This window comes from Chiroxiphia lanceolata, chromosome 15, assembly GCF_009829145.1.
Source record: "Chiroxiphia lanceolata isolate bChiLan1 chromosome 15, bChiLan1.pri, whole genome shotgun sequence".
In the NCBI taxonomy this organism is placed as follows: Eukaryota; Metazoa; Chordata; class Aves; order Passeriformes; family Pipridae; genus Chiroxiphia; species Chiroxiphia lanceolata.
The window spans coordinates 14,185,022-14,207,601 of record NC_045651.1 but is presented as its reverse complement, the minus strand read 5'-3'; the positions used below and the strand labels follow the sequence as shown (position 1 = coordinate 14,207,601).

The 22,580-nt window shown below is 48.0% G+C and overlaps 1 protein-coding gene and 1 pseudogene across 2 annotated transcripts; both read left to right on the top strand.

Moving 5' to 3' along the window:
* Positions 1 to 4,151: 4,151 nt before the first annotated feature.
* LOC116794359 (neuropeptide Y receptor type 2-like) lies at positions 4,152 to 12,038 on the top strand. 2 transcript variants are annotated; one of them, XM_032702972.1, is made up of 2 exons: positions 4,152 to 4,559; positions 10,669 to 12,038. In XM_032702972.1, exon 2 carries the CDS (start codon positions 10,686 to 10,688, stop codon positions 11,868 to 11,870), a length of 1,185 nt encoding a protein of 394 aa, XP_032558863.1. In that variant the 5' UTR covers positions 4,152 to 4,559; positions 10,669 to 10,685; the 3' UTR covers positions 11,871 to 12,038. The 2 variants fall into 2 exon arrangements, with proteins under 2 accessions (XP_032558863.1, XP_032558862.1); XM_032702971.1 differs by lacking the exon at positions 4,152 to 4,559 and adding an exon at positions 8,980 to 9,144.
* Positions 12,039 to 19,338: 7,300 nt separating this feature from the next.
* On the top strand, positions 19,339 to 20,158 carry LOC116794603 (annotated as a pseudogene).
* Positions 20,159 to 22,580: the final 2,422 nt, after the last annotated feature.

The following is a 22,580-nucleotide window of genomic DNA, read 5'->3' as shown; positions in this document are numbered from 1 at the left end:
GGGCTGCCATCAACCCATCCAGCTCTGCCTGTTCCCATCACACAATCCAGCATTTATAGCACTGTTTGTCATCTCGTGAGTGACAGAGAGGGCACAGATTTGTAACTTCATTGTGGGACTATGAAACAGGAGTATCCAGCCTGGGAGAGCAAGACCCTGATTGCAGAACACGCTGCCTAAATGAGATGGGCAACTTAGAAAGAAATCTCACGGGGCAAAATGGGAAAACAGCTGCCACTGCTGCACCGGGTCCCTCGTAGTGCATGTAGGCCATTGATCCAGGGGTGAGTTTGCCAGAGTTAAGTATTTTTATCACTTTTTTTATGTACAGAGAATTCAGACACATCAAGTGATTTGCCCAAAGATAGACAGGGAATCTGTGACAGACGGGGAAACAGGCTTGGACCCAAAAATTCATCCATGTTTCTAGTTTATCCAGACAACTGCTGGTCCACAAGATATTGTATTTTTGCAATCCTGGCTCTGAAGCGCTTATCTGACTGCAATTATCCTCTTCTGCAGAAGCTGTTTTCTACCTGGCTTGGTACACAAACAACAAGCAACAACCCTCTAATAAATTAGCAAAGCTTTGAGTGCCGTGACTTGCAGAAACAGCAGCTAAATCCAGGGGCCAGTTCTGGGCTCAGCGGCACTGATGTCTGCCCACAGGAACCCTGCTGAGCTGCCTGGAGTCCTTCTACCCTGATGTGAGGATGATCAAGGGGATTTTGTGTGTCAGAGGAAGATCCAGGGGTGGGAAGGGGATGGAAGGAGTAAACCCTCCTTGGCATTAATCGACTTAATCAAATGAGCCCTGTGGGTTTGACCCCAGTAGGGCAGGAGCTGAAGTGCAGTGATGTGTGTCCTCTTTAGCAGGACACAAACCCTATTAATCTTTTTCCATATGATCTCCTCCTTCCTGGCTCACTGACCCTCATCCTGCAGACACACTCAGCATCCCTGACTTCTTCCTGCCCTGAAGGAGAGCAGAGCTGTGGCAGGCCCAGGACAACCCTGAAGAGTTCGTCTCTCCTGCTTCTGCAGTGCCTCTCATTGTGGTGACAGATCATTCAGGTATTTTAGCAAAACCTCATCCCTGATGCTGTCCCTGCTCCTTCACTAATTCCAGAAATGTTCACGTGGGGACAAAAAGCTGTTACGAAATGAGAACCTGCTTTTAAATTCAGAGAGGGTGAAGACAGCTTTCTATCCACCCTCCCACCCCTGAGTCTCTTTGTGGCTAATTTAGTTCCCAAATGCATCAGACTTCCAAATCCACTGCATACGTGAACTCCAGGGCTCAAATGGAAAAGGGGCTTTTGTGTTACCACAACTTGCTGATGCTTTGGAGGCTGCTCAGGAACACACAGGCTTGACACCGCAGGAAGGAGAAGTGGAAATATTTTGGTTACATGCAGGTGGAATTAAACAGATGTTTAAAAAATGAAAAGCTGCTTTCTAAAGTATGTCAGTGTTGCTGCTCCAGATGAAGCAGGATGAACCAGAGCATCTGGAAGCCTTGGTAACAGTTTTCTTAGAGATTGCTCCCAGGGAGTGAACAGATAATCTGCCTTCCTTTCCTGACAGAAGTTGAGCTACAGTGGATGGTTTACAGCTGCAAGGTGATCAGACTGAGGACCTGCCTGCTTACTGAGGCAGAGCAGATCATGGGCCTAAAGGCAGACTTTTCCTCTGCCCCATTTCTCAGCCTTTTGACATAATTTTTGCTCCCTGGAGCACAACATTCATTGTTGTACTCTTAGAAGCACAGGTGAGCAGACTCGTTTTTGCCTAATCAAAGCCCAGCCACCGGGAAAGGCAAGATCCTTTGAACGATCCCATGTTTGAAAGGACACGAGGCTCCTGGGACACCTGTGCAGGCATTTGTACGTATCCAGCCTGTGTGTGCAAATACCCCAGGGTCTGAGGTTGCAGCAGTGCATTCAGTGGGCCCTGGCACCTCTGCTCGGGGCTGCGCAGCCTTCCACGCCCCAGGACAATGCAAGGCACCAGCTCTGTATTTCTCCATCTGCCTCCTTCAGGGTGTAGTTGCCGTCTGAAGCTTGGAAAGCCTCTCAGCTGCTTTGGGAACTGCCAGCTGTGGGGGGAGTTTGTTTTGCACCTCGGTGTTCAGGTTGCCACAGCTTGTGCCGTGACTGCTCCTCTCGACCCACCAGCAGTGTGAGGGTTCTGGCACCACAGGCCCTGGGTGTCCCTTCCCTGTGGATAAGCCAAGGGCCAGGCAGCATCAGGGCTGTGCTGCTCTCATTGCCGGCAGTAATTATGTTGTAGCTGGGTGAGATTAGGCAGACTGGCAGGCAGCCTGTGTCTGCAGTGCCGTGAGAGGAGCCTGGCTCCGGGGAGAGGGCTGGGGAGCGTGGAGGGAGTGGGGACAAACCCCGGCTTGGTGGATGCCAGTTGGGGTGACAGCTGAGGGCTTGACTGTACCTCACTGCACTGCTCTGTCTGGTAGAAAAGGTGAGCTGATGTTTTGGAGCACAGCAAGTTTTGGTGCTAATCCCTCCATTGGACTGTGGGAGAGGATGTCCTGGGGACTTGCACTGACTAATCCATGATTTAAGAGTTTGCATTCACTGTCATCCAGCAAGCACCACGTGCCAAAAATGACTGGAATTCACCCCATGGTCCTGATGAAGGTTCACAGCTTCACAAATTTCTCTCCTGTCAATCACTGCCTTCTCCTCAGGCATCTTATTCCAGCCCTGGGAAGAGAAGAGTAGGGAGCTGTAGCAAAGGAATCTGGGGAATGGGCAAAAAAAGTCTTACAAAGAAGAGAAGGAGGAAAAAAATCTCACTTGAGCAGAAATCAACCATCCACTGATGAGGACCCTGGAGAGGAGGAATATCCATTTACCAGGAATGAGGGTAATAGCATGTACCACTCACTTGCCATTAGCTGCTCTTTGCCTCTCTCTGCAGACCACTGGGAGACAACAATGGCTCCTTCCAAGTAGCTTTGTCTTGTCCTGCTTCCCTCCACTCTCAGCTTTCTTTAGCAGCTAAATCAACAGCCTCAGGGAAAATGAAGGGGCAGAAGACACAAAAGTCCCACAAAAATCCAGATAGCACAGCTGGTGGATTTCATGCAGAGTTCTTTCCTCTCTGAAGGGGAGACAGTGAGAGCAGGGGGGAGGATGGGACTCATGAGGCCCGTTGTCCAAGTCTTGGGTTCAAGTGTCACTTTCTATGTGATTTCAGGAATGTTCTAGTTCACCTTTTTCTGCTGAGCCATTGGAGTGTTTTCTTTTTCTTGTTGTATTGTGACTTCTGTGTTGTAAAACATTGGTTGAAAAGCCTCCCTGCTTCCGTTCTCACAAAGACAAGGACACCAAAGTCCACTGTGGGGGTAAAGAGCAAAACTTCTCTGATAAAATTCTAACTGTAGGTACTTGAAGCTGAAGAGAGGTATCCTTCTCCCCAGCCTTTGGGAACACTTCCTAGCCCAGGTGAGCTGCAAACTTACACGTTGACTGACGTGGAAATCCTATGCTAAGAACACACATGACTTCTCTTTGAAGGCAAAGCCTTTGGACAGGTAGGAAGCTCTGCTTGTCTGCATCCATGTGTAGCGTGCTTTTCTGGGCTCCAGTGAGTTTGTATTTTGCAGATTTGGACATGATGCTGCTGCTTTTGTGCCTCTCCCTCGTTCTTGCTCCAGGTGTGTGGACAGCACCCTAAAATTGAAATTCACTCAAGCTCCATGTTCACACTGAATCTGTCTCTGGAGCAGACTGAGCCATTGCCAAGTGGCTAAAACTTTTCAGCATTACTTTTGTTTGCATCTCAGGAGTACCTGAAGGCCTGACCCACGGCAGCAGATCTCTCTGTGCAGGGTATTCCCTAAACACTGAGGCAGAGGAGGATGGGGAGAAGTCTGTGAAGGCTCTGCTGAGCTGCAGGACCTGCAGACCTCTTGCTGCAGGGGAGATCCATCTCTGGACAGGACCATGCCAGTCCCAATGAGTTTAAAGTCTAAGGAGATGGGACAGCTACGGAGTGAGGGCGGATGAACACTTGCCCAGGTCAGTGGCATGGACGAGGAGCCTGCAAATCTCCAGCTCCCACCACTTCTCCCTAGAGAGGAAACTGGATGTGGTGGAAAAGCTTCTCTCTGCTCGATGCAAGAAGCCCCTCAGTGGCTGAACACTGTATAAACAGCAGCAGCAGGCTCCCTCCCCCTTTCCATTCCTGTTTGTTAAACACACGCTCTCTGCCTTTCTCTCATTCAGGAGCGAACACAGCATCCAGCTTTGTGAGACAGGGCTGTCAGTCACCCTGCGAGAGGGGGCTCTCCAGATGCTCATGGTGGGGTTCCAAAGCTACCCCTGGCGATGAAGCACCCTCTGGCAACCCAGATCCTCTCCTGACTTCCACGCTTCTCTGAGGACAGTTGCAGAAAAGTGCCTTTCACCTCTTTGCCACAGGTTGACTTCCAGAGAGTGGAGAGGACCAAGTGCTCCGTCCTGGCCAGCGATGAGACAGTAACTGGTGGTGAGCAGCTCAGTTCCTGAAGGAGGAGGATTCTCTGGCCTTTGCAGGTAGGTCGGGGAGGGCTCATCTGAGCAGCAGGGCTGAGACAGGGCCAGGACTTGGCCATGCCACATGGCTCAGGCAAAAAAAGCTCTGAGCATCTTTGGGAAAGTGGATTTGGGGACTGACAGCCCTGAGAGCTGGAATAGAGAAAGTGAACAAGAAATACTGGCAGGAGAGCTTCGAAAGGTCTGCGAGCAGAAGCAGGGAACCTGGGAAGCAGGATGCTGAGTGAGAAGTCAGGAGAGCAGGTTGCTCCAGGGGGCTGCAGAACCCAGGCATGTACAGCTCTGGAGCAGTGCACTGCAGGTGTGGGGCTGAGTGCGTGGCTGTCCGAGAAATCCTGATCTCTCCCACAATTTGCCTCCTCGTGGCTTGGTACAGACCTCCCGTAGCTGCTCTGTGCTGGGACTGCACACACTGCTGGCACTCAGTGCTGCCACAGATCAGTGCCCTCAGAGAGGGAGATGCAAAGGGAGATAGGGGACTGCAGGAGGAAAATCAGTGCATGCTTTCTGTTTGCACTCATTGATGTTAATTGTTGAACAGAGAAATCATCTTATAGTCCCGTTGCAGCTGTGTTTCACCTACAGAGTTTCTGGTCCGTCCCAAAGCAGGATATCGGGTTTTCTCCGTGTTAATGAGATGTTATTTCCCTCTGCTCCCTTGTCTCATCCAAATTTCAGGAGGTAACGGGCTCCCCAGGTTAACCAGGATCCATCCACCAAGGTGTCTCTGCCTTTCTGCATCCCCAACAACTAGTGTGTCTCCATCACAGTGTCACCTGCTGAGCCTTGTCTCCCAGCCAGCCTTGCTCTGCTCCCGTGGCACGTCCCACAGGGCAGAGGGCCCTGCACTGTTCCCCCCTGCTTTCCGTAGGATAAATTCCCATGAGAAAGCATGCATCCCTGCTAAGCAGATCTCTTCTCATCCCCTTCTTTTTCATCCTGTCCTGAGCTGGGTCTTTGCCTCGTCTCCTTCAGAGTCTTCCACGACTCCAGCCGAGGCAGGGATGTGAAAATATTTAGTGTGAGGAACCACAAGAAATCCCTGGTGCTTCTCCTCCTCCTTGCACTTTATCTCCCAGTGTCAGTTCTATGCTGGGGCTCTCCGGGAGCAGTTCTGGGTGGCAATCAGTGTCTGATGCCATGAGGTTTCTGTGCCAGTGGGCCTGAGCTGGATAGATAATTTGCAAAGCTGGAACAGATGATGGGCAGATCAGAGGGTCTTCCCTTCTGCCATAGTGTTATAACAGGACAATCACCCCTTTACTGGAGATGGAAGGACCTGGGACGATTTCTATGTGCTCTTTGGCTACAGGAAATCATCCCAGAGCTGCTGTTTGTCCTGAAACCTGCCCATTACACAGAGAAGGCAAAACCCACTCCCCTTCCTCAGTCATATATTCCATTTTCACGTAGTTCCTGAAATCTATGTTCAGGTTTTATGCTGAGAGATGCAGAGTCTTCTCTGGTGGTGAATGCAGGAGGCTGGAGTTAGAAAACTTGGGCTCTGTTCCCAGCCCTATCGTGGATGTGCTGTGTGGTCTCTGGCAGGCTGGTTAACCTCCATATCTCAGTTTATTTTGTTCTTCTCCCTTAAGTGCTGTGGGGTGCAGGGCTGAACTTTGCTGCCTCTCAGGTGCTGGAGGGGAATGTGAAGGTGGTAGAAGGTGGCTTGTCCTAGGGTGACCACCAGGTTCTGGTGGTGAGGGATGGTCTCAGACCTCCTGGCCACAGACACCTATCTGGGGATGAGATGAGTCAGTGCTCCTGACTGGGATGGTGGAGATGAAGGGATTTCATGGAGTTGAGCTACTTTGGAGGAAGGACACAGCATGGAAGAAACCAGTGAGTCAAGTGATGGAAGTATCCACCAGCCTCAGCCCTCACACACTCCAGCTCTGCTGTAGAAGAAGGTTGTAGCTGTCATTAGCCAGCGAGCAGAGGCTGGCCCAAGTCCCTCCACTACCTCCTTTCAAATGAAACCAATCAGTCTTGCTATTTGGGCAAAAAGAGAAATTCTAATTAACAAGCTCTGTTTTCTCCAGCCCTCTGCCCACTCTTCCAGCCCTGCTTTCTGAACTGTGCCAGGCTTTTAAGGTGGCTCTTCCAGCCCTGGATGTGCCCTGATGGACCTGCACCAGGCTGGCTGTGTGCCTGAGGCTGCAGCAGGGACATGGAGGGAGCTGGGGCATCCCAGGAAGCAGAGGTGCATGAGTCCCAGGGCACCTACTGTAGGCCCCCTGTAGGAATGGATTTTGGACCTGTCACACTGGTCACTGTCCCTCTCAGTCATTGACAGCAGAGTGCTGAGTGAATGGCTCCTCTGTGCTTCTCCCCTTCCCAAATGCTGAAGCCTGCTGGCACAACCCTCTGCCTCATTGGGAGCCATCCCTGAGCCCCACTCCTGTCTCAGGATGAACCTCAGCTGGAGGAGAGAGTGAGGATTATGGTTATCCTGATATAGGCAGCACCCTCTTTCTGCATCCCTTCATGGCAGCTCAGCACAGAGAAAAGGGCTTAGGGTAGTATTTCTGCCTTCTCATGGTCTGTCCTGCTGCTTTGTTGTCCCAAAAGTAGTTGGCTCTCAGCTTCAAGGATTTTTCCCTCTAGCCTGGCAGGCCTGTTAGGCAGGGGAGCGTGTGCCTGACAGCAGCCTACACATATGCCAGGACTTCCATTACTTGCTGGAACAGACCTCAGTCCAGTCCTAGCAGCATCCCAGCAACCTCCAGGCAGCCCCTGGAGTGGCAACATTTATCATGACCATTTTGCCTCTTAATTAAAATGTCTTAATTGATTTGCAATAGTTCCCCTTTGGAAAAAAAAACAAACCAAACCAAATCAAATAGTAACTCCATTAAGGCCATTTTGTTAGGAAGCGAAACAGCTCCAATAATCATGATGTTCCTGGCTCCTCTCAGATGGTGGGTAGCTGCCAGTCTCCAGTGAAAGGAAATAGGCAGTGGTGGGTGAGATGGGAAAAAAGGGAAGGGAGTGCCCACTGGTATTGTGCCAGGATTTGGGTACTGAAGACAAATGGGATGGGCATGCCACAGAAAAGGGGATAACAAGTGATAAAGTAATGCTGGGCAATCTGGAAGGTATAAAACCCAGACAGAGAGCAAGCAGGGAAAGCACAGCCACTGAAAGTGTGCTCAGCACTTGCTCTGTTTCCTTCCCCGATTTTGCTGTCCTGGCAGTAGAGTTTGCTCTGCCCCAGCTGCAGCACAGGTGGCTGAGGGCTGCTGCTGCTGAGGGTTAGGCTCTGATGAAAAGACTGTGGCTGTGCCACCTTCCCAGCCTGCTCCCTGGCTCCCCTCTTCACTGCATCCACTGCATGGCATGGCTCTGAACTCCTCTCTCCCTTCTTAGAAGTCGAGACCTCTCTTTGGTCTTTAGGGTTACCTTTCCAGGGCTATTGCAGTGATGTTGTGGAGGTCTGAGATCACCCTTTAAGCAAACCCTCACCCCAGAAGATCCACCCATTTCTCCCCCAGCTTTCTACTTCCCCAGTGGTCTCCACTCTTGTGGTATCTGAGCCCAACAACCTCATTTACAGGAACCACTGGCATAAATTGGTCTGCACAGTGAGATGTTAGGCAAGCAATCAGACACTGAGGGGGGCAGGAGAAAGGGTGCAAGCAGGGGTGGTTTTACTGCAGGCAGCTCTTCTTCTGGGCCTCTGCAGGGTCTCAGCTTTGCAGCTAGCTGGGCAGATTTCTGGAAGCAGGTCCTGAGGGGGAAGCACAACCCATGCTCTGAGGAGCAAAGACAGAATGAGCAGCCATTTATTTTTTATTGCAATGTAATTGCTGTCACCCCCAGTACCTCAACACCATTATTTTAAGCAATTTGTTTAAGTAAGCAGCTGAAATGCAGGTGTTCTGCACGGAAAGTGTTCTCCCTTCCCAAGGACAGGCTGTCCTTAAAATTTTGGCTTGCAGGGCACAAAACTTGCAGGAAGCCCACCAGCACCCAGTCAGCAGTGCTCCTGTCCCTCCTGGTACAAACCCAGACCAGTTCTTCCTCAAGGAGGCTGAGAAGGTATCGAGCAGTCTGCCTCTAATTCCCACTTGATTTAAGCTCTTTGCCTCCCTCCCTTAGTGGAAGGGCATTTTCTTCCCTCTCTGCAAACACATGATGCTCTGCAAACCTCCCTGTTTTGGGCAGAGTGATGACTTTTGCTCACTTTTGTTCAAGTCTGCAGTGGGAATGGGGGCCCCACTCACAGTGCTGGGGACAGAGGATATGTGAGGGGCCATTTCCACCCCCTCCACATATCCCAGCAGCAACTCTGAGCCACAGAGGCTGAAGAGGAGCCAGTAACAAAGCTGGCTTTTCTCCTGCTGTGTTTGGATTCGATGGAAACCCAGCCGTGACAACACTCTGCTGTTCCAATGGCACCGAACGCCAGCCAGGGGTTCCAGGCGGAGTCAGTTCTGGCTCTCAGGCTCCTGCTCCCAAAGCCATCTCATGCAGGCATTTGAGCACCAGGATGATGATGGATGCTGGGGCTCTGGGTCTCAGGCCTATCTGTGCCTGGATGCTCAGCAGCAGCTCCACTGGAGGCTTGTTAACAGCTTCAGTGGTTTGTGCCCTGCACGTGCATGTCCCTGCAGAAGCTCCCTCCTCTTAAAAGCCAGCAGATGCCTGAGTGTCATCAACAATGAGGGGACAGAGAGGTTCTTTTAGGGATCCTTGGCACAGTGGTGATGGCAATAAACTGTGGTTACAACTAAAGCTTTATTTCCTTATCAGGCTATTAGGATTAGTATGGAACAGAATTCATGATAGGAGCAGCACAGGATTTCTACAAGCAGAATCAGTATAGTACAGTCTATAAGTAGCAAAATACAGAATTTATAAACAACTTAACTTATGATTTCTAATCACCTAAGTAATACAGAATTTATAATACAACCCTCTTCAGATTGGGCCAAATCCTAGTACATGGCCTGTTGTATCAATCTAGACTCAAAAATCCTATAAAGGAAATGAGTCACTCACTGAATCCTCGAAGGAAGCAGAGGACAGTGGAGGTGTTCTTGGCCACAGGGTTCATGGGTCTCACTGTCCAGTAGCTCCCTACTTAGGCCTTGTAAGTGTGCTCTGTGTGCTCTCACACTTCTCTGTTCTGTGATGGGGACATCAACACCACCTGCCTGGCCGGGTGCCTGTGACCTTCAAGGTCAGCAAAGAAGGGAATAATTGCCTGGTGCTCGGGAACCTTGAGACTGGCAGGGGAAGGAAAAAGAAAACTGGTATGTCTACTTGGTTCACAGGACCTTGAGAGCCTGATAATGAGGGTCAGGGAATGAGTATGTGACACCTTTGGTCAGAGAGGGAGGCTGATAAAATGGTGTTAGCTATGCTACCCGTATTATCAGGAAAGCAGGCAGTACTGGGTTGATTGGGTGGCAGCATTACTATCAGGAGCAGTGGCAGAGACTCATGCAGAGACAGGGGAACAGATATTTTCACCTTGAGAGGTGAGAAATAAGAGACTGAAAAAAACTGGTGCACAATCTGGAAACAAATTGTTAGGGGGAGATGGAGAAGAACATCTTGAATTTGAGAGCATCTTGTTGTTTTTCTCCTTCCCTAGTTCTTAAGGAGTTAGAACTCAGGACATTTTTTTTTGGCAAGTAAATCTCATCAAAGATGAGTGACACCATCATTAAGTTTTTCTATCAGCCCCAAGAGGTTCCAAATGTTTGGCCTGTTTTGCAAAGGCTGGCTTGAAGAACAGAAAAGGCAGTGTGCAAAGAGGCTCCATGCAGGCAATCTTCTCAGGACCTTCCAGTTTGGCTCTGGCTGGATGAGGTTTTTTTCCCTGTCCAATTCAAACAAACAGAATCTCAGAAACTTGTGTGAAAAGTTGCATTTTTTGCTGACTTTTCCTTGGGGAACTGGCATTCAGCTGATCATAGGCTCTAACAGGAGGTGTAAGAGAAGTGAGGGGGCCATTCAGTGTGAAGGGAGAAGGAGGGAGGATGCCACTGCTGCTGCTGTTTAGCCCAAAATGCCATGTGGGACACGCCCTTTGAGTCTCAGTTCTTGCAGATTCTCTCCTATCTCCCGTGCTCTCAATTCTGCTGTGTTTGTGTTCCAGACCTCCTTATCCTCCTGATGAAAAGTCTCAGGCCAGGCATGGGACCATTTGAGGGAGCCAACAGCACTTTCACCTTGGAGAAGGCAGCATTAGATGAGAAGCTGCCAGAGGGCTGGCATGACAAGGACTTTGTCACTCCTACCCAGGATCTCTCTGGGTCCCGCAGTGTTATGATGGACAGCACCAAGATCCTGGGGGTTCAGGTTGTCCTGATTGCTGCCTACTCCCTCATCATTCTGCTGGGGTTCATCGGCAACTCCCTGGTCATCTACATCATAGTCAAGTACAAGACCATGAGGACTGTCACCAACTTCTTCATAGCTAACCTGGCCCTGGCAGACCTGATGGTGGACACACTCTGTCTGCCCTTCACCCTGGTGTACACCCTGCTGGACGAGTGGAAGTTTGGAGCTGTTCTTTGTCACCTGGTCCCCTATGCTCAAGCTCTGAGTGTCCACGTGTCCACTCTCACCCTAACTGTGATTGCCCTGGACAGGTATCGGTGTATCGTGTTCCACCTGGACAGCAGGATTTCCAAGAGGCTCAGCTTCACCATCATAGCTGTCATGTGGCTGGCAGCAGCTGTCCTGGCAGGCCCTCTGGCCATCTTCAGAGAGTACCGGTATGAGGAAATCCCATCCATCAACCTCAAGATGGCTGTCTGCTCAGAGAAATGGCCCTCTGGTAACAACAGGGATGCCACCATCTACAGTCTGTCCATGCTCCTCCTGCAGTATGTTCTTCCCCTTGCAATTATTTGTTATGCCTACACCAGGATCTGGTTCAAGCTGAAAAACCATGTCAGTCCCACTTCTAGGAATGAAAACCAGTGCCGGAGGAGGAAGACCACCAAAATGTTAGTGATGGTAGTTGTGGTATTTGCAGTCTGCTGGCTCCCCTTCCACATATTCCAGCTTGCCATTGATCTTGATCTGGTTCTTATCTTCCATGAGTACAAACTCCTGTACACTGTCTTCCATGTTGGGGCCATGTGCTCTACATTTGTCAACCCCCTGCTGTATGGATGGATGAACAAGAACTACCGGAATGGCTTCCTGATGTTCTTCCGTTGCCAGGACAAGCCAGAAAGCTTCCACACTGAAGGCTCAGTTAGAGGGAGGTCGTACATCTTCAGAGCCAATACCCTAAATGGGAGCATCAAACAGACTCCTGGCAATGTATCACTGCCCACAGAGGTTTAGGGATGGGTCACCCACCTCCAGGACTGAGGCTCCAGGACTGAGCCCAGAGACATTCTTGGGTGAATGCCTTTTTTTTTGACAGAATATTGTGCTGCCAATTATACCTACCACAGCCACACAGAAATACCCCCTGTACCTCTCAGAACAATAAATCTGATGTATTTCTGCCTGAACAAACAAATGAATTTTTCCTTTCTGTGCATTCCAGTTATGCACACAGACGCATGAAAAAAAATAACACGGAGGGAAGGCTTTCATTTAGCCAGAAAAATACGCCCTTTTCACTATTTCCACTTGCCAAAGTGGGTTGCTCAACCTTTCACCCCCTGACACATTACACGTTATAAATGGTGAATTGTTATTGTGTGTGATTGTTCATCTGTACCTCTCCTACCCAAAAGCCTTAATGACCCATCTTTAGCTAATGCCTCCAGGGGGAGGGAGACCTGCAAACGCCAGCTGGTGATTGCCATCACTCTGCTGGTCTGGGAAGGGGGAGGGCTGGCACAGGTTGAAGCTGGGCAATCCATGATCTCTTGCCCAGCATTGGCATGAATCTGCATTTGCTACTCACAGGATGAGCTCTAGTCCTCAGAAAGCCCAGGAGGTGGCAGTGGCACTACTTACCACTGTCTCCTTTACAAATGCCGAAGCAGGGCTTTGGGAATATCTCATTAGCCAGGGCTTGTGAGCCAGGGCCCTGGATACAGCGAGGAGGAGAGCAGGCAGAGAAGCAGATAGGAAAGGAAAGAGCTGGAGCAGCTGATCAAGAGGACTGAAAATGAACCTTAGGGATTGGCAAAGGCAATCTGCTCCAAACCCTAAATGTGGCTCCTTCCATGCAATAACTTGATAGGTGCCAACATGACCAGAGAGGCAAAACTGCCAACGACACCATTCTCCAAAGCACTCGGAGGGTTTACAGCTTTCCTCTTGCTGAGGCTGGAGGTTGTACGGGTCTGTACATGGGTGCTGCAGTTCAGAAGACAGCAGTTCAGCTGCTTGCGTGGTGGCCACAGATGTGGTGTCCTCTGGCAGAAGAAGACATGGAGACAAAGAAGATGTTTTCTTTCAAACCAAACTACATGTTCTCCTCCTGAAGGCTGTGTCAGCTGGGGAGCGTATTTTTAGCTCTGCCATCAAAGGAGCCTTGATTGCTACTGTGATCTCAGCAGCCAGTCACTGGTGTCGTCTCTAAAAGTCAGTGTTCATCAGATTGGAAAGTAACTCCCAGATGCAGGAAAGAAACTCAACAGACATACTCATTAAAAATAAAAAGAAAAGAAAAACTTTGATTTGTGGGTCTTCACTGGAGCAAGGAGAAGAGGTAAGAGGACCTCCAGTACGGGCTGAGTACATCAGCCTGGATCAGGCTGCTGGGCTGTCACATCTATATCCTCAAGAGATCAACTGCCAAAGGGTTTATTTGAAAATCTGTCTCTCCTGCCTCCTCCCAAGCTTGACCTGCCTCCGGCCCTTGTTCTCCAGCTCAGCTTCCAACTGCCACACTAGATTTTAATCTCTGTTTATTTCTGCTCTCTGATCCTCTGCTCCATTTTCCCAAATAGGTACAAGAAAGTGGTTTCTGGTTCCTTCCTGAAAGACATCAATGCCAAGTGGAGGCTGCAGACCCCACTCCACACTGATTACTAATAACACAGTGGGTACACTGATTACTAATAACCTCCTCAGCATCTGATCCTGCATATCACAGCCTGTCTTTCTTCTCAGGGAGCTTCAGGATCTATGAAGATCCTGTCAGGAAGTCATTGATGTTCCAGTAAAAGGGTGATCTGCTTCCTGATGGGAGAACCAAGACACAAGTTAACCTTTCTCGTATGAGTGCTGTGGAGTGGAAGTGGGAGTTTGCTGTTTCTGTCCCTACTTAATGAGCTGGTCATTTCTACAATCCATCCTCCTGAGGAACTTTCCCCACCTTTCCATCAAGCTCCAAGATACAAGGAAATGTTTGTGTTTCAAAAGCAGCTTAAATGGGTGGAAAGAATTCAACTATTACCAATAAACACTTCAGAAAATGATTTAACACTCAATAATGTCAGAGTAAAATAACAAATTTAGCAGTGCAAGCTTGAAAGCCAATCATGCTGCCAGCCAAGATGGATGAGGAGCTAAATTGCTCTTCTAGAGCCCTTGCCAAAGGTTTTGTCCTGTGACACCACACACAGTATCTGACTGGAGAGCATGGCAGATAATGACATAATGAATGACTGTTTAATTTTGAGCCCAGACTTTTAAACTAAATATGGATAAGTAAATAAACAGATCCAAGCTCTTTACAAATAAATACTGGCAGTGGCATTTACAGGGCAGAGGGGTTTTTATCCTGGAGCAAACTGAGGAGAAACTATTTACTTGAAGTATAGCAGCGAAGTTCTTGTTTGCTCTGTTTAATACATTTGTGCAGCTTCACTGAGAGATGTGCCTGTGAGCTTGCTGTCTTTTCCTTGCCATTGGAAAAAGTTACAACCTTCCACAGCCACTGCGGGCAAGGAAACCAGCTCTCAGCTGTGTATACATGTCCCTATGGAAAACCACAATTGTTATTGAGGGAAAGTGGCCATAGTGTCCAGTGCCAAACAGAATAAGAGAAGGTGGAGAGCAAGGAAGCAAAGCTTCATACCAAAGGGTGATGAGAGCAAATAAATAGTATGATATGGATTTTTGTGACCGCACAGAAGACAGGAATGAATTTGTTGCTATGAAACAAAAATCTGTTGGAGATGACGGTTCCCTGAATATTTACACTCCACTAAAGATGACCTTGCTGCCATGATCAGCCTCATGAAACCAAAGACCAGCAGCATTTTAAGTTTTTGAATTCTTTAGAGCTCAGGACAGGGTATGACCCTGGTCTATGGGTGTCAAGGGCAGATCCTTTAGTAGTTACAGATAATCTTGAAGTCATCTTCCCACTGCCTGCTCCTTGCCAATGGTGCATCAGGGAATGCCCACCAGGCTGGGCTCCTCTCTGCAGAGCTGGCCCTGGTGTTACTGACACGGGATGAGCGACTTCTGTCACTGCCACAATAGCTGACAGGGATAAGTTATTTCATTACAGTTAGGAACACAGTGACAGAAATGAAAATGAACAAGTGTTTCATTAAAGCTGGTGTGACAGACAGTTTTTTTGTTCCTAGTGGCCAAATGAATTTCCTCTAAGGGCTCTTCCTGATTCTTCCTGACGTCCTTCTCGAAATGCTGCTTCACTGAACTGACCTGAAGATATTTCACAGCTTTTAGGAGAGAGATTCTAAGTTCCCTTTCTTATGCTAGGACACTCCTTCTGGTCATATCATACAAATCTTGTATTATGAAATGTGCTACTGAACAGTTCTTAATTGCCTAATGACCCCTAGCAAATTATTAACTTCGAGTAGACGCCACAGGTGGGGATGCCTCTATTTGCTCCATGCAGCCATTCCTCACATGCCACTCAAATACAAGAACTGCTGAGATGTGGCAACTTTGTAGTTTAAAGCCATCAGCTTCAATAACTGTTGTTCCCTATGACAGGCTGCTCTGAGAGCTCTCAAGACTCACAGTCTCCTATCAAACTTCCAGGCTTGACAAAACACGTGGAAATTTGCAGGGCACAGCTGTGCTTTGGACACAGGAGCCTCTCTGAGCGCTAGAAACGTTGCCTCAAAACCACTTAGTTTGCTCTGAAAAGCTCTCCCCATTTCATTTCCAAAGCATACTCGTCTGTAACAAGGTAATGCATGCACAGAGAGCAGAGGTTTGGGCTTTTTAGTTTTGCTTGTCTTAAAGCAATCAATACAGCTGGCACTTAGATGAATGCGGGGTGAGCTGGGTCCTTCATTCAGGGCTCAGTCAGAATCAAAGACGTGACACACTCCTGTGTTTGCCTGTGCTGCATCCTATTCCTAGGAAGGCTAGATCCAGCCCCTCGTGGCTCTCTGCCCTGCAGTAACAGGTGCCCTCTCCCATTATCCATAGCAGCCCAGGCAAACAATGTCAAATGGCACATGTTTTATTCAAAATACCCACGGATGTATCGGCAGAAACGCTGCTCTGAGCTTTGCACAAAGGCTCTGCAGGGAAATACATACTAGGCCAGGAAAGAAGCTGTTCCTCTAACATATGCTAATATGCCAGAGGGGCTGGAGCTCTGTTCTGTTCTGCTGAAGGAGGTCACAGACAGCTCAGCCTTTCCCTTGATATCAGGTGTTAATCTTATCATTGTTACAGCTAACATGGTCGGAAACCAAATCAGCCTTTGGGCAGGAGCTGGGGAGTTGGTGCTGTCTGTGCATGCCTTTGTCTTTCAGCTTTGTTACTGTGTGATTTCACCAGGGTCTCTGAATGTGCTGGATTTTAAATAAGGCCCCGGAACCAGCTACTCTGGTGAACATCAGGAATTACTGCAATAATCCGGAAAAATAGAAGGGATTCTGGGTTCATATGGGTGAGCAGAATTTGGACTGTTGCATCTGAAAAAAATCAGAGCTTTGTATTCCTTTCAGTTTTCCCTTATCTAGCTTGAGATTTTTTGAGTGCCAAAAATAATATTGCATATTACTGCCAGAACATTTATCTTCTGTCTGAGCTCATTTCAGAGATGGGATTTGCTCAGGAGGGCCTGGGAGGGGACGAAGGCTAGGGTTCTAAAGCACATCCTTATCTCTAGCCTCAGTGTTTTGTAAGTTAAAAGACAAATCAGAAAAAGACAAAGTCACTCACGCCAAGGGAGGTACCAATTTATCTTCAGACAACACAACCTCTATTTAATTTTCCATTCAGACACCCCAGCACCCTTTGCCAAAGTGTTGTATGTATACAAGGCTGGATGAGGTCGGGGGAGGAAGGCATTTTTCTGCTGTTAATAGCAATACCTTAGTGTCACTCATGATTTATAGCCAGCAAAGAATGCTTTTTTCTGGTCTATGTTCTGCTCAGTGTAATGAGTGCAGAAGGAATAGTGCAGATGCCTCATGGAGCTCACAGGAGGAGATCTTTATTAGTCCAATCCTCTCCAGTGTGGTAGCAAAGACTGGGAACATTAGAACAGAATCCCTCTTGTTTATAACTAGCTTATTGAAGTGCACAAGCATGGAGTTGTCACTGTGTCACCTGCTGATGTGTCACCAACTTTCAGACACTGTTCGTCTTCAAGATTCACAAGCAGTTCAGCTACAAGATGCTTCTTGCTGCTGCATGGAAGGAAGAAGGAAAGTAGGACACAGAATAAGATTTCAAGATATTCAGGAGAGGATGAGCCTCTGGATGAAATTTGGAGGTTAATATAGTTCTTTATGGAACCTGGGGTAGTTTCTTGGCTCTACTGGGACCAGGGTGAGTCACATGAGTCACTCTGCCACGGTGCAGGAAGAACAGAGCCTCTATCAAACTAGAGACAAGTAAGAAATAACAGCAAACCTGGATCTATCATGTCCAGTGTTCTGTCACAGATCCAGGCAATAAAAAATGCTATTTAGGGAAAGCACACTTGCTTGATCACTTTAGTGGTCCGTTCCCCTCATACTCCTCACAACAGCCACAACTGTGGTATTAGAGATGTCAGAGGGGACATGCTTGCCCAGGACATTTAGTGTCCCTCTCTAGACTTTTTGCTTGTGATTTTGTCTAATTGTTCCCTGACTTTGACAATTCCATCTGCTTCCTGTGGCAGCCAGTTCCAGAAGTTCACTCTCTACAGTGTAAAAAAGCACTTTCCTTTAACTGTTAAAACCAAACCCCTATTAGATTCAGCAAATTCCCACTGTTTCCAGTACTATGGGACTTCCTGAACAGCAGCTGAACCAGAGCTTACCTAGGGCCTTCTTCACACTGTAAATCTTGATGTTGTCCTCCTTTTCTAGCTTTCTCCTCTCCTGGTTCAAGTCACATCTCCAAAGGCAGCTTTGTCATCCCTCATCATCTTGTTTGTCCTTCTGTGGACCTCCTTTAATTCCACAGATAGCACAATGAGCTGAATTTTGCTCATGATTCCTGTGAAGGAGTAGGATCTATCAGCTTTGTTCTGGCCTTCCTTGAGATCAACCATGAGGGGGAAGGACACCTCCTGAAAAAATGTCAGGCTGCCTCTCCCTGGCTGCAGCACAGCTGCATTCCTAATGAAATCTCATTACACTGGTCACTGAGTCAGTTCAGTGAATCATGAAATGCATCCCCAGTTTTGTTTTTGAAGACCGGAGACAAAAGGGCAGTCAGATCCCTTCCTCACCTTGAACTCTGTATCCAATAGATTTATCCAGGGGCAAGACAGGAGTCTAAATGATCCTGATCCCGGAAAAGTGTCCTGAATCACAGCTTCATCTGTCCATTCCATGAAGCAGAAAAATGAGGAATTATGCATTTCAGGAAAAGAGTGATGAGGTTTTGTTACTTGGCAACTGTAGCTCCCACATATTTTGGAAAACTGTGAGAACATCCTGTACCTCGGAGAAATGAACCAGCTTAGGTGAGGAGGAAGAGAACTGGCAGCAGATCCCCAAAACTTTGAGCTGGGAAGATTTCTTGGGGCTTGTGGAAGCAAAAATTGCTTTATGTCTGCATGCTCCTCAGCTTGTCTCCTCAACGTGACTGTCTGCATCAGTTTCTGGGCTCTTCATGGTGAAATAATCCATTGTTCTGCCATTTCTGTCTCACAGAGGCATTTCACAGCCATCTGAATGGCCTCTAATCCACCTGCCAGCTGCAATCAGCACACAGCATGGCTGCATTCCTGTCAGCCAAGATCTGAGCACCAGAAACAAAAACCTTCAAAAGAGGAATCAGCAAAAGATCTGCATTTGAAAACTGGGGAGGGGGCAGTCAAACCTGAGGGCTTGGTGGGTGTACTCACAGGGACAACAAACCCACATGACGAGGCCACAGTAAAGTCTGACTTGCCTTCTGCAGTGGCAGTTGACTTCAGACAAGAATTCAGACATGACTATTAAAATAATAACTTAGGGCTTCAGTTGCTGGGAGCCAGTCTCCAAGGCTGAGCTCAGCAGATGGTTGTGTCAGTGGACCCCAGCTAATGCATTTATGCAGTGGTTCAGCATTTTTGGTCCAGTTTTGTTACTGACAACTTTGCTGTGTGAAATCCCATTTCTCTTTCCTTGGTTGGATATAAGAATCTAGTGGTTTCAAAGCGCAGATCTGAACTCTCCGAGCCAACCCTGCAGTAACCAATTAAGTAGAACTAAGATAGCAAAACCAGCATGGCAAGAACTGATTGAAACTGTCTGTAGCTTCAAGGAGTGCAATAACACGAGATTGCTACAGAGGCAAAGATGTCTTATTAAAGCTCAGGGTTCATCGGTCTTTGTAAGGTCTGCCTGGCACTGCAGTCTGTTGTGTGAAATTCCGATTGGCTTCATGTAAAATCAGCGAGAGCTGGGTTGTTAACGCCCAATAGTTTCTTTGGAATCCTGGATTTTCTAATTATGTCATTAAAAGGACATCAGTTAATCTCCCCATGACATCCCCACCTCCCTCTGCAGCCCCCACAGCCCTTGGCAGCCCCCCAGGAGTGGCCCCACTGCTGAAGAAGAGGATGCTGGTGCTCAGGGACAGAAACTCATGTGGCTTGAATGAAGAGAAGCAGAAGCCTGATGCCCCCAGTGATGTGATGTGCTGCAGTGACCAAAATAACAGCCTGGAAGTGAAGCCCCATTCCTACTTGGGAGCCATTTGGAGCGGACTGGAAGATCCAGTGGCCAGAAGTTCCTATGGCGACGGGGAGCAGCTGTGTCCGTGTGCAGGAGTGTGGCTCTTTGGAGAGCACTGCCTGGACCTCCACAGGGACATGTGAGCTGCAAGTGCTTCAGTCTTTCAGCCAAGAACAGAGATGATGTGCACTTGAGCACGACATGAAGAAGGCCTTCACCTTCCAGGCCAGTCAGGACAAGGTGTGCAGCATCTGCGTGGAAGTTGTGTAAGAGAAACCAAAAGAGAGAGAGGAGGTTTGGGATTCTTTCCAAGTGCAACCACATGTGCTCCTTGTCCTGCATTTGGCAATGGAGATGTGACAAGCAGTTCAGGAAACCCATCATCAAGTCCTGCCCAGAGTGCCATGTTTGTCATTCAAGTTATATCCAGCTTTGTCATTCCCAGTGTGTACTGGGTAGGAAGAGTAGGAGAAATAAAACAAGCAGATTAACACATTTAAGCAAAGAGTGGGGAAAAAGCCCTGCAAGTACTTCGAACAAGGGAAAGGAAAGGAAGTGTCTTTGGAAGGAAGTTTTACAGGGAACAAAAGAGCTGAAGGAGGTAACAAGGCTCTGCAGAAGTGTTAGGTTCTCTGAGCAATCACTCTGTATACTGAAATGCATAATTGGAACTGCTCTTTTCCAAACACAGTGACTGACTCTACACTATGGCAGGAGACCAGGGTCTTTGTTTCACTGTCAGTGGAGCTATTTCCATGTTCTGACTCATCCAGGGCTGTTTCTGCATGGGTAAAAGCAGCAGCACTTTGCAGCATTGTTCAAGCCCTCACAGGTGAAAACAATTATGGGGTAAAAGTTGCATCAGTCACATGGGGTTTTTCACCTTGTGGGTGTTGCCTCGTGTGTGCAGCTCTGGGTATGTTCACAGTATGACCATGCCTGTCATCCCGTTCTCCAGGACAGAGGGACACAAGTGACAGGAGGTCACAATCATCGTGTCCAAACTTGCCTTTCCCCAGGAATCTGGTGCCTTGTAAATTGTCTCTCTCTGAGTCAACCTCAGGACTATTTCTTGTGCTGCCCAGCACCTTTCCACCCTCCCCATCCCTGTTGTGAGTGCAACAGTCACTTGCTTACCCCTTTTCATTTACAAACAAGCCCAAGAAACCTTCAGGCTGTGGCTGGACCTCCGCTCTTGGATCCAGTGGCACCGTTGGTCTCCAGAGGTCTCAGTCCACAGCCCCACTGGGGTGCCTGAGCAAACAGCTCTGCCAGCAGACCAGCAACACAGGGGCAGTGCTCACTTCTCACTGTCCCTCAGGAAAACTTTAATTGCTACTTATTCCACTTTGCCTTGAAGAACAGCACTTATACCATATTTCCTTGTGGATAGAAAGTATAGCTCTTTTTAGCTAGTTCTTTGTTCCAGCTTTGTCAAATCTTAGTTGAGTTGATCTTAAACTGCTGAGCCTTGCTTTCCTCTTCTGTGACACAGAACAAGTGCAGCACCCAGAGGCTTGTAAAACATGTCCTCTGTGCCAGCTGAACAGTGCTGCTGCAGCAAAAAGCATTGTCATTGAACACATGTTACAGTAATTGTGTTGTCATCAGTTGTGTATTGAGGAGGCAGACTTTACTTGGAAAGTGCTGTTAAATACTCAGTGAAAAGCAAATTTTGAATTCTCAGGGATAAATATTTATTCCAGGCTCTCAAAATTTAAGTAATGATTTCTGAATCCAGGTGTGGGAGGGTTTTTAATGGTGACAGTGCCTGTAATTCCCTGGCTGCATCTACCGCTTTCAATGTGGAGTATGAGTATTGACTGCAGGACGACCGCAGGCTTTGCTCCACTGCTCAAAAGCATTTCTGAGTTGTTTGGACAAGAATGATTCTAAAGAAATATCAACATGGTTGTTTTCTGTTCCAAGGAAGCTAATTAAAAATAAGCAGTATTTAGCCAGGTTTTATTGTTGTCTTGTGCTTCCCTCCCTGATGATCGCTAAGATGTGCAAGGAAGGAGCTTCCTCTGCTGAAACCACTTTGGAAGAAGACAAGCTCTGGGCTGCAGCATCTGTGAACAGCCTGGAGAGGAGGATGGTGCACTCTGGTTGTAGGGCAAATTTACAACGTTGTGCACATACCCTGGCAAGCAGCAAGGCAGAAAAGTAAATTTAGGAGCAGTGCAGAGGTGATCTCCTAGGCAGAAGAGCCATCACAGCCAGATTAGGAAGCTAGAAAGCAACCTTTTGTCATGGCTTTTATGATCAGGTCATGTCTTCAGTAATTGGCGATCCACAAATATTAGTGGAGACATTTATTTTTCTTTTTTTAAACAAAATTCTTCCTCCACACACTTGTGACTCCTGTATTCAAGGGTCTCAAGCAGCTCATGTTCCTCAGAGATTCGAGTCTTTCCTGGGAAGTGTTTGAACTGCTCCTTTTGGAAGGTGATCTGCAACCCATAGCAAATATATTTGCAGGTAGTTCAGTTGGCCACAGAACGAGGAAAGACAGTTTTCCTCATGGCCTTATGCCTGCTGCCTGTCTCTCTGGTGTCTAACAATTTGGCAGCTCACACAACTCTCTACCTGCTGGGTTCTTGCGCAAAACTTTTCAAACACAACATCACGGAGACCGTGACCCCTCTGATGAATTTTGTTGAGATTCATCAAGTGGTTTAAAAGCTCAGTGGGGCTTTCTACCCCCACTGGCACTTTGTGGATTTCGGAGCCAGGGGGCAAGAGAGTAATTGGTTTTCTAGGAAACTGTATCTTAAAGTTACCTTTCACCACAGGACACCCCAAAAGATGTCCCCTTTTCCTTAGATGCTCCTATGTGCCCCCCCCCCCCCCCCCGGAATTTTTAACCCACTTCTTCACTATTAAAGACAAATCACAAGTCTGAGCTCTTGTTGAGACTTATCATTAACAAGCAGTAACTGTCATGGCATCAGCCACACGGGTGTCCTGTCAAATGGAAGAGCTGGGGGAGAATCTCCTTGTTCCCACCAGTGCACTCATTACTGTTTTGTCTCTTCAAGTTCTATTT

Bases quoted from the DNA above. Each gene is read 5' to 3' on its own strand.
- LOC116794359 (XM_032702971.1), top strand. From the start codon at position 9,030: ATGCAGGCATTTGAGCACCAGGATGATGATGGATGCTGGGGCTCTGGG. The intron at 9,145-10,668 runs GTTTGTGCCCTG...TTTGTGTTCCAG, and splicing joins GCTTGTTAACAGCTTCAGTG to ACCTCCTTATCCTCCTGATG.